General features: G+C 41.3%; 3 protein-coding genes across 4 annotated transcripts in view; 2 read left to right on the plus strand and 1 right to left on the minus strand.

Moving 5' to 3' along the window:
* Positions 1-1,256: 1,256 nt before the first annotated feature.
* Positions 1,257-11,542, plus strand: part of HYLS1 (hydrolethalus syndrome 1) — a 12,200-nt gene continuing 1,914 nt past the window's right edge. The window contains exons 1-2 of the mRNA XM_010829477.1: positions 1,257-1,386; positions 8,330-8,447. Coding sequence (XP_010827779.1) covers positions 8,434-8,447 — 14 coding nt within the window. The 5' untranslated portion in view covers positions 1,257-1,386; positions 8,330-8,433. The remainder of the gene's footprint in view (positions 1,387-8,329; positions 8,448-11,542) is intronic.
* The window catches only part of PUS3 (pseudouridylate synthase 3), a 10,360-nt gene continuing 3,838 nt past the window's right edge, over positions 5,021-11,542 (minus strand). Inside the window, exons 2-5 of the mRNA XM_010829476.1 lie at positions 7,077-7,497; positions 6,399-6,964; positions 5,666-5,856; positions 5,021-5,549 (exon numbers count right to left, since the gene is read on the minus strand). Of these exons, the coding sequence (XP_010827778.1) occupies positions 5,239-5,549; positions 5,666-5,856; positions 6,399-6,964; positions 7,077-7,454 (1,446 nt within the window). The 5' untranslated portion in view covers positions 7,455-7,497 and the 3' untranslated portion in view covers positions 5,021-5,238. The remainder of the gene's footprint in view (positions 5,550-5,665; positions 5,857-6,398; positions 6,965-7,076; positions 7,498-11,542) is intronic.
* The window catches only part of DDX25 (DEAD (Asp-Glu-Ala-Asp) box helicase 25), a 28,243-nt gene continuing 25,074 nt past the window's right edge, over positions 8,374-11,542 (plus strand). The window contains exon 1 of one of the 2 annotated variants that reach the window (XM_010829475.1): positions 8,374-8,447. The gene's annotated coding sequence lies outside the window, so the exon portion shown is untranslated. The remainder of the gene's footprint in view (positions 8,448-11,542) is intronic. The other variant, XM_010829474.1, reaches the window with a different exon arrangement.

Below are 11,542 nucleotides of genomic sequence, written 5' to 3' on the forward strand. Positions count from 1 at the left end.
AGGACAAGAAATTAATAAGGGATGTGTGTAAGGAGTTCGTTGAACGAGCAAAGCAATAGTTAAGAAAAATGATTCTGTCCACTGGTTTCTAAGACAAAGTAGAGATTCAATGCCAATGAAAAAGACATGCAGGGATGAGAAGACCAAACTACAACATGGGATATTTGTTCATGAGAAAAGAATGTGCACTGAAGGCGTGTTAAGACATTGGAGATCTAGGGGTAGGGTCATTCAAACCTTTGCAAAACGACTTCTGTCATCTTCTCCTCTGTTTATTCCTTTTCCTCAACAAATCCAAAGTGCACAGGCCCGAGGAAAAAGGTGGTAAGAGTAAGGGATAACTGAAGTTTGGAGGAAAAGGTTAAAGATCATTTTCTCCCTCTCACTCAATCCTGAATTTAACAAATAGTGTTAATTAAATCTGTCACTTTCCTATTTGCATGGGGTGGGGTATAGAAAGCTCAGGATGTGGAAGGACAAGTTGCTTTACATAGGTTGCAGGGAGGTGACTAGGACCTTGAGCTGTGAAGACCTCTACCCTTTTTCTCTTCTAGGCCTCACCCTCAAGAATTCCCAACACCCTAGAACATTCTTTCCCAGGTATGTAAACAAAACAGCACTTAAGGGTTAAGATTATGGGAAGAAGGGAGCATTTAAGCTCAAGCGAGGGCTTCTTCTAGCAGAAGTCGGAGTGGCGGAATCAGTTTGAGTCACATTGGCAAGCGCTGGAGACACACAATGGGTTAAATCAGAGAGCCTCGGAAGCCAGGGAAAGGATTGCGCTTTACACGGGTCTTTATATGGAAACTGCGCTGCCGCGGAGCCGGGTGGGGTGGGGAGGAGGGGGCGGTGGAAGAGGCGGAATCGGGGGAGAGGGCTCCAAAAGAAGAAAGAGATTGATTTCCCTGAGGTAGACGGAACGTTTAGAATGCCCCTCCCCAAATCCAGGTATCTCGCCGTTAGGTAACCTAGAGAGTTAACCGAGCCTCAGAAGCCCGCCCCTCCCCTTCGGGTCACTTGCAGGCGACGCCGCGATGCTTCCGGGTTACGTGCTCAAGCTCGGCGGCGTGTGGACCTCGCCGAATCCGAGCCGCGAGTCCCCAGGGCTCCTCCCGCCCGTGGGGGAGGGCCAAGAGAAAATACTCACCAATCGGGATGTAGACTTGGAAGACGTTCACTCTCTGGGCCAATAAGAAGGCGGTGGGCGGGGCTTAGGGGGCCGTTCGCTCTTCGGGTTTAAACCTGGGCGGCCGGGCGGTTAACGGTAGCTTGGACGCGTTTGCGGTCCGTACGCCTGCGCGAGCTGTGGGAAGCTAACCGAAACCTGCGGTGGTGCGATAGCCGCGCCGCGGGACTCGGTGCGGCCGACGGACGTCGGCTGGGCGGGTAAGCGGGCAAAGGAGGGGAGAGGTGGTACACGGGCCCCCGCTCGCCCACGGCTGTAGAGATGGGGCTCTAAGTAGCGAGCAATTGAAGTCTCCCTCCCCTGGTTACGGTCCCCCGGGCGATCGGTGCAGAGCCCAGGTGTGTGGCCTCCGGAGGCACGTGTGAGCGGCGCCTTGCGTGCCCCTGGCGCGCCCGAACCCCGAGGTCACATTATGCTCCCACTGCCGGTCCACTGCCCGCCTGGCGGCTGCAGCGGCAAGTACCCCAGTGGTCCGTCCACCCGTCTCTGCGAGGTGACCGGGCTTTGGGGCGGCGGGACCCGTGCCCGCGGAGAGTCCGCTTCCTCGGAGGCTGGCCGCGAGCGTGCGAGACGATGACCACGCCCCGGGCCAGCTGGTGCAGACTCTGTTGTCATTGTGAATGGAGAAACCTCTTCTCCCCTTCTAGTTGGTTTCACCTTTGTCAAATTCTGTATGTTACAGTGCGAGAAACTCTGCCTAGTGAGTTAGGATAGCGTGTAGAATTGAAGAACCCTATAGTCCTGCCGCAGAATGAAACAAAAAAACTTTTTTTCCTGGTTATAAAAGTTATACAGTCTCATCATTTTCAGAAATCCCAGCACTGTTAAATACATACTAAAAAAGGAAGAAAATACTCGAGATTCTATCAGCCACAGATAAAAAAATCAGTGTTCATATTTGGGTTTACTTCAGATATTTACATGACTGTAAAATGTATTTATTTTGAATATAACAAAGCATTTTCATTTAAAAAGTAGATCATGCCTCAGTCCCTAGTATTTTAGGAATAAGACATTTGATCCATATCGAATGTAGACATGCATTATCATTTTTAATGGGGGCATAATATTTCTTGCTGTGGCTCTACTATGCCATATTATTTAACCTGTCCCCTAATGGATGGACATTTTTCTAATTCTTCATCAGAAAATAGTATGGTAGTGGTTACTTGCACACATATATGTTTGCATTCTTGTCCAGTTTATCTCCTTAGAATAATTTCTTGGAAATGGATTGTGGCTTAGAAATAATGGTACAGTTTAAATTCCGATTCAGGGTGGGAGGGAGGCTACGGGAAGGGGATATACACACTTATGACTGATTCCAATACAGCATGGCAGAAACCAATACAGCATTGTAAAACAATTAAAAATAAATTCTGATTCATAATGCCAGAGTGCCCTCTAGAAAAACTGTCGGTTCCCCCTCCCCTCTCAACAGTACAGAGTGTAAGAGTAGATATTTCTCCACACTCTGCCCTGCATTAAAAAATCTTACCAATCTAAAAGGCTAGCTTAATGTTTTTATTTGCTAAGAGGAATGCGAATTAGTGATTTTGAACCTGTTATAAAATTTCCACTAGTCTGTTGTTTTTTTGGATTATGGTTATCTTTTTTTAAGGTATTTTGTTTTCTTTTGTTCTAATATTGCCACCTTGAAGCTACATGCTTCCCTTCCAAGAAGTAGAGGAATTTGTTCTAACTCAGCAAAGTTTAGAATCTTAACTAGTGACCCAGCCCCTCTTCCAATTTAAAACCCTTCCTTTCCACCCTTGAAATCCTTTCATTTGTAACTAACTCAACGTGAACACTTAATTGCTTCAAATTCTGACAAGATGCTGCTGGGTATTTTGGTACAGATAATATCTATTTATCTACAAAATATAAGCTGTTCTAGCTTCTGTGTGAAAGTTTCCCTATAGGTAAAGAGAAAGGATTATCGTTCTTTATATTAAAAAAGAAAGAAAAAACTGACAGCTACTTACAGATCTTGCTAAATTATATATTTTATTATTTGCAAACACCTATCTTCATACACTCAAGAAAAAGTGCAATAATTTAACTGCAAAGAAAACATGCTAATCATAGTATAGTACACATGCCATTAAAAAAAAAAATCACTTTGGGCTTTAGTGTTGGGAATCCACCCAGCCCAGTGTCCTGTTGCATTTCTGTCCCTACTTGCCTCTGTTCTGTGTTTATCTCTTCAGTAGGTAGTTTTGTATTGCATGAACATTGAAATGGATGATATAATAGTTCTTGCAAAGCACCATTTATATATGTAACATATACTTACATGTTATGTATATAAAATCTTGTTTAAACTTCACAACCTATTGAAATAATTGTTTTCCAAAATAAAAGCTAAGTCCTACTTTACGAAAGTGAAAGTGGAGAGTGAAAAAGTTGGCTTAAAGCTCAACATTCAGAAAACGAAGACCATGGCATCCAGTCCCATCACTGTATGGGAAATAGGTGGGGAAACAGTGGAAACAGTGTCAGACTTTATTTTTCTGGGCTCCAAAATCACTGCAGATGGTGACTGCAGCCATGAAATTAAAAGATGCTTACTCCTTGGAAGGAAAGTTATGACCAACCTAGATAGCATGTTCAAAAGCAGAGACATTAATTTGCCAACAAAGGTCCGTCTAGTCAAGGCTATGGTTTTTCCTGTGGTCATGTATGGATGTGAGAGTTGGACTGTGAAGAAGGCTGAGCAGTGAAGAATTGATGCTTTTGAACTGCGGTGTTGGAGAAGACTCTTGAGAGTCCCTTGGACTGCAAGGAGATCCAACCAGTCCATTCTGAAGGAGATCAGCCCTGGGATTTCTTTGGAAGGAATGATGCTAAAGCTGAAACTCCAGTACTTTGGCCACCTCACGCATAGAGTTGACTCATTGGAAAAGACTCTGATGCTGGGAGGGATTGGGGGCAGGAGGCGTAGGGGAAGACAGAGGATGAGATGGCTGGATGGCATCACTGACTCGATGGACGTTGAGTTTGAGTGAACTCCGGGAGTTGGTGTTGGACAGGGAGGCCTGGCGTGCTTTGATTCATGGGGTCACAAAGAGTTGGACACGACTGAGCATCTGATCTGATCTGATGGGTCAGACTTTGGAGTCTGTACATTGTATTATACAATACAGATAATTCTGCAAAGTTACATTTAGGGACTTCTGATTTGCTTCGTCTGTGATGACTGTCCTGAGTTTTTCTGTGGCAACTACCAAAAATAATGTCACTAAATCCTTATTCTTCTAGATTTGATAATACATCTTGTTAACTATGAAAGGATTTCACTTAAGATCAAAGACCCTGATCCTCTCTCTTTTGCTTCTACTATAGACTCTCCTAAACATGGCTTTTTAGTTAGTTGCTTTTTATCTCATGTATCATTTTTTAGAGTTGATTTTTTTTTGATTCCCTAAACTCTGTTCTTTTCCTAGGTTTTTTTTTGTTTTTTACTTGAAAACTAATGCCAGTGAAAGTACATTGAAATAAGGCAGAAAATTGAAAAAAATAAAATGCTTTGGTTTGTTCTTATATGTTTAAGTGGGAATATTTTGCTACACTCCATGATTACGCTAAAAACAGAAGGATCTTTACCTCAAAATTAAAGGAGAAAGACCCTTTGTGGCTCACATAGAACTATTAATAGATTGATAAGCTTCGTAAAAGATGCTGTGTTTTATCTACTTAGGTCATTTTCACTAAACCAGTTTATCAAATATATAACTAAGTTTTGTGTTTTTAAGTTTTGACACTTGGGCAAAGCTCTTTATGAGAACTCAGATGAGTAGTATCATTTGCTTTTAAAAAGAACAGCACAACAAATCAGATACTTGTGGGTTCTGGTTTTAATGAATTTGAACACAAGGCAGAGGTTTCCAGGTGTATGTAAATATATGTCCATTTAAAAGTATCTTCTTGCTTCTCCCACCTCTAGTTCTGGACAGGAATGAAGGAATGTTTAAACTTTTTCTTGTTCAAGAAAGACTTCTTTAGCCTAATGGTGTTTTGTTGCCTCCTAGATCTTGGTGAGTTTTCTGTGGTTAAATGATGCTTTTAAGTTCTGTATCAACACAAATTCTCTTCGTTGGTTTCTCAAAAACAGTATTTTCTTCCTCTAGTGTGTCACTACAGTCCCTTTTGGCTTTTGTTTCTTCCTCATGGAATAAATGTGGGTGTTCAATGCGTCCCCTCCGTACAAAATGCTGGATCCGGGATTCTAATCCTTGGCATTTAGGACGATCCATTAGGGGCTTATAAGTGCGCATTTTCACTCCTTCTACAAAGGCACTGGTCTGCTTTGTGACAGAGGGCTTAACATTTCTCCATTCTATCATTCCATCCATCTTTGGTCCTGTAATATATGCAGTCAAGCATTACAGTGGATACTTTACCACAACAGAGTCATGTCCAATCTCTCTGTGAATCTCCCTCCCCCACAACCCTGTATAACTTTGGTTCTCATCATACCTGTTCCACAGGGTAGTGCAACAGAGTCCAGGCCTTGTAGCATACTATACAACATCTGAGTTTTCACAGCATGATTAGCCCATAGTTGCTGAAGGTGGGTAACATTGAATTCCTGAACTTCCCGGTCATAGATCCACTTAATATTTTCAAACTTACAGTCATATAAGACTAGAGGAAATTCCACAGCCATACTAGAGAAGAAATAGTATGAGAATACACAGCAGCCATCCAACAGTTCTTAAAAAACAGGATTAGCTGGGTTAAAAGGAGGGGGAAAATTTTGTCAATATTGAGTATCTAATAGTTGAGAAAATATGACACCATCCCTCATGTTGAAGTTTATAATTAAAAAAAGAAAAACGCAGAAAACCATGGATCACTGTTAGGCTTGATCTACATTAGAGTCAATTTCAATTGTAACAAGTCACCTAGAAGTGAGTTGACTTGGCCCCACCATAATGCTGTAAAACTATTTAAGGGGCCTGGTCCAGATACCTGCTACTTACTAAAGGGATAGAACAATGATAGAAGAAAATTAAAAGATAATCACTGTTAGATGTTCATAACATTCTACAAGTTAGAGTAAAAGCCTCATGAAGGGAGAATCAGAAACCTAGTTTTTTAGACAATGGTGGGGAAAGGAAGAATATTTTATAATATATTCTAATATATCTACAGGCAATAGCTGTTTTTTGGGGGTGGGGGACAGTCTGGGTTTGTGTTTTTAACTTACCTATATTGAGGCTTCTGGGGATTTTTCTCTATGTTCAACAGTTCATCAATAACCTCTGGCTTCTCCATTCCTTGGCCAATCAGAAAAAGAACAGCCATCATACAGCGGACTTGATGATAAAGGAACGCCTGGCCAGTCACTTCAAACTGGCATAACTGAAAGGGTTCTTGCCATCCCTCCTCTCCCAGGTTCTGGCCCACTCGCTGTACTTGAGCAGACAAGATAGTCCTCTGAAAATTAATCACCCCATTGGCTACATCCATTTTACATAAGTTCCTAAAATCATGTGTGCCAACATACTTCTGAGCTGCATAGTTCATGGTTACAATGTCTAAGTTAGCACGAGGGAAAAAATAGCGGTAGGTCCGCTCAAGACAGCTGAACCTAGCACTGAAGCTAGTTTCTACGGGAGCCCAGGCCAGCACACGGATGTCTGGAGGGAGTACCCGATTGAGAATGTGGGTATAACGGATCTCTGTAGCCACATCATTGACTTTGTTTTTTAAATTAAAATGCTCAGAATCCCTGCCCTTTGGAATGTGAGAACGTAGGTCAAGAGAAATCACCTGTGGAATTAAGAGAAAGATACTTAGAGACACAAGTAATCTGAATCTTCAGTATGTACACCTAGAATATATTACTGTTGCTTGCTTTGCAAAACAGTACAATGGCCCTTACCTGTCCAAAGGCACTGACTCCTTTGTCTGTTCGCCCACACCGGTGATAGTTGGATGTCTGCCTGTTTTCTACCAGTCGAGTCTTGGTTAGAGCCTCAAACAGTTTCTCTTCAATTGTATTGCTTGTGTTTTCCTGACTGGCAAAGCCCTGATATCCCCAGCCCAGGTAGGCGATCTTTAGAGCTACATGTCTTTGACTGTGAGCACTGAAATCAAAGGCACGCTTAGGTTTTCCCCCAGCTCCTGAAGAATTCTCTCTAATGTTTGAGTCCTTATTGTTGGCCTGTTCTTTTTTAAGTCGTTTTACCTCCTGCTCCAGTTCCTGTACTCTTTTTAGGAGTTTCTCAGTCTGGATTCTGTCTACGTCATTTTCAGCCATGATATGACAACTTCAGGAATAAATACAAAGAGATCCACCCTATCTGAAAAGAGAGTAAGAGAGAAAATTTTAGTGCTGATTGCCTTGGTGATGTCAGTATCATTCCATTATGTTCAAACAGTATCTAAGATTTAATTTGAGGCCTAAGGGATATATAGATGTTTGATTCTGCCCAGGGATACAAGCATTGGAGAAGGCAGTGGCACCCCACTCCAGTACTCTTGCCTAGAAAATCCCATGGACAGAGGAGCCTGGTAGGCTGCAGTCCATGGGGTTGCTAAGGGTTGGACCTGACTGAGCGACTTCACTCTCACTTGTCACTTTCATGCATTGGAGAAGGAAATGGCAACGCACTCCAGTGTTCTTGCTTGGAGAATCCCAGGGACGGGGAAGCCTGGTAGGCTGCCGTCTATGGGGTCACACAGAGTCGGACACGACTGAAGCGACTTAGCAGTAGCAGTAGCAGGAATACAAGCATTAGCTTCATTATTATGGGTCAATCATCTAGATATTATTCTTTTCCATCATGTCTGGTCAATTCATAGTGGAAAAGGAAGGTAGCAAAAAAAAAAAAAAAAAAAAAAAAATCCAGCTAGCATTGTTAAGATTTAGTCAGGATTTACGGGAAATGTAGATTTCATTTCTCTATTCTTCATGAGCTGAGATGGTGGAAGACTGATGTTATTGATATTTTTCCCCTAAAACACTTCCTTTTGACTTCTCATTTATATTTGTGCTATCTTCCAATCATAAAATCTTCTTATATGGAGTATTTATGTCTACTCCAAGTTTCTGTTGCTTTCTAATACTGCAGATAAAATTAGTGCTTGTAGTGGGTGGTGTGTTCTGTCATCTAAAACAGTTCTGTCTTAAAGGTGGTGCAATAGAAGCTGGCCCAGTGGAAGAAACTTGTCAGTGATTGTACTTCATATTGGAAGTAGAATTTGGAATCAAGATTTTCCCCCTTTAAGCAGCTCTGATGGCACAAAGAAGGTAATTAAGCATTAAGATCTTTTAAAGTCAAATTTAATGCATGTTCTGATAAGAGATTTCTGTACCTCTAGTAGTTAAAATTGTCATGCTGGAAAATAATGTCACTCTGGATAATATAATTTAGATATCAGTGTTGAAATTCTTGACGTATTGCAATAATTTGAGGACAACTATAACTACATCTATAAACTGGGACAGTACTAGACAATCTTTGACTGATGGTTACTTTAAGTCTAGGTAACTCAATTTAGTTTTTTGCTCTTTGAGTTTCTATATCTATGATAGATTACAAATTTAAATGTAAAAAATGAAATTATATTAGGATAAAACATGACATAACCTTCTTATAATCTTGAAGTAGGAAAGGCATAAGTGAGGTGCTGCAGAAACCCAAAAAATGCGACCACCTAAGAATATGTTTCTAACAGCAAAAAGTCAGAAGTTAAATAACAAACTAGGAAGAAAAATGTAATGATAGTATGTATTTCATACATAATCAGCTTTAATATAAAGATCAATAAGGAAAAAACCAACAACCTGAGAGGTAAAGGGAAACATGCATATTTCATACAGAGGGAAAAAAAGTCTTATAAATGTATGAAAAGATGCTCAAATTTACTCAGTTTAAATCAATGCCAGTATATAGGAGGACTGTTTTCTTTATCAAACTGACTGCAAAGAGGAGAGCGTTTGATAGTATACCAAGTTGAAGAGAGGAGAGGAATGAGAAACAAGCTCTGGAATACACACACACTCAGTACTTCTTTAGAGGGAATCGGGCAACAGCTATCAAAATTGAGTGCACACATGCCTTTGACCCACCTATTACATTTCTAGAAATTGAATGTACATATATGCTTAAACAAGTATGTAAAATTTACAAGATATTTGTTATAAGACTCGTTTTTAAAAACAAAAATAAAATCACTAAATTAAATCATTCAGGAAGAGGTTGAATAAATTATGGTACATCCATACCTTGGAATTCCATGTACCTTTAAACAATGAAGTCAGTCTATTACTTCTGACACTGACACAGCTGGATCACTAAGACTGTTTACGATTCGAAATAGTTTCTTTATGGTATAAAAATGTGCATATGAATATGGAAAATTATTGGAGAAATGATAAGCTGCCTTTGACAGTGAAACTTGCTTTGGGTGGGGGGGTGGGGAGTCCTTGCTTTAAACTACATGTATATGTATTAGTTTTTCAGCTTAAGAAAAGTATCAGAGATACAGGAAATAGTGGGCAGTAGATACCTATTCTAGATCCAGTCAGGAAACTGGCATTGGGTGTTTGGTTTGGGTACTTAAAGTACTTAAGCATAAGGAGTGTATGCATGTGATGGTCTTTTGGATTAAATCACTCTCGCAGTTAAAAGCATGGACTCTGAATCCAGACTGCCTGAGTTAGAATTCCAGCTCAACCACTTACTAGCGCTGTAACCTTGGGCTATTTAATCTGTCCATGCCTTAGGCTACTCATCTGTGAAAAGGAGCCTTTGACTGTGTGGATCACAATAAACTGTGGAAAATTCTGAAAGAGATGGGAATACCAGACCACCTGACCTGCCTCTTGAGAACCTATATGCAGGTCAGGAAACAACAGTTAGAACTGGACATGGAACAACAGACTGGTTCCAAATAGGAAAAGGAGTACGTCAAGGCTGTATATTGTCACCCTGCTTATTTAACTTATATGCAGAGTATGCTGGGCTCTGAGAAACACTGGGCTGGAAGAAGCACAAGCTGGAATCAAGATTGCCGGGAGAAATATCAATAACCTCAGATATGCAGATGACACTACCCTTATGGCAGAAAGTGAAGAGGAACTAAAAAGCCTCTTGATGAAAGTGAAAGAGGACAGTGAAAAAGTTGGCTTAAAGCTCAACATTCAGAAAACTAAGATCATGGCATCTGGTCCCATCACTTGATGGGAAATAGATGTGGAAACAGTGTCAGACTTTATTTTTCTGGGCTCCAAAATCACTGCAGATGGTGACTGCAGCCATGAAATTAAAAGATGCTTACTCCTTGGAAGAAAAGTTATGACCAACCTAGATAGCATATTCAAAAGCAGAGACATTACTTTGCCAACAAAGGTCCGTCTAGTCAAGGCTGTGGTTTTTCCAGTAGTCATGTATGGATGTGAGAGTTGGACTGTGAAGAAAGCTGAGCGCCGAAGAATTGATGCTTTTGAACTGTGGTGGTGGAAAAGACTCTTGAGAGTCCATTGGACTGCAAGGAGATCAAACCAGTTAATCCTAAAGGGAACCAGTCCTTAATATTCTTTGGAAGGATTGATGCTGAAGCTGAAACTCCAATACTTTGGCCACCTGATGGGAAGAACTGACTCATTGGAAAAGACTCTGATGCTAGGAGGGATTGGGGGCAGGAGGAGAAGGGGATGACAGAGGATGAGATGGCTGGATGGCATCACCGACTTGATGGACGTGGGTTTGGGTGAACTCTGGGAGTTGGTAATGGACAGGGAGGCCTGGCATGCTGCGATTCATGGGGTCGCAAAGAGTCGGACATGACTGAGCGACTGAACTGAACTGAAGAGTACTCATCCCACAGCTGTGAGGATTAACATGAATAAATAAATGTAAAGCACAAAAAAATAGTGCTGGGTACATAAAGTGTCCCTTTTAAGTACAAGTTAGATAATGTACATGAAGCATTATGCCCCATATCATTAATCTCCTGAGCTTTTCTTATGCCAGAACCCACCTATCCTAGGAGCTACTAAAGGTAGCAAGACTTCCAGGCAATAAAATTGGGAGTGATTAAGAAGAGCCTGGAAATGGAAGCGGGTAATAAACCCTGAGATGAGTTAATACCTGCAAAATCACTGCAGATGGTGACTGCAGCCATGAAAGTAAAAGACGCTTGCTCCTTGGAAGAAAAGCTATGACCAACCTAGACAGCATATTCAAAAGCAGAGACTTTACTTTGCCAACAAAGGTCTGTCTAGTCAAAGCTGTGGTTTTTCCAGTAGTTATGTATGGATGTGAGAGTTGGACTGTGAAGAAAGCTGAGCGCCGAAGAATTGATGCTTTTGAACTGTGGTGGTGGAAAAGACTCTTGAGA

This window comes from Bison bison, unplaced genomic scaffold (assembly GCF_000754665.1).
Source record: "Bison bison bison isolate TAMUID 2011002044 unplaced genomic scaffold, Bison_UMD1.0 scf7180017864506, whole genome shotgun sequence".
NCBI lineage: Eukaryota > Metazoa > Chordata > Mammalia > Artiodactyla > Bovidae > Bison > Bison bison.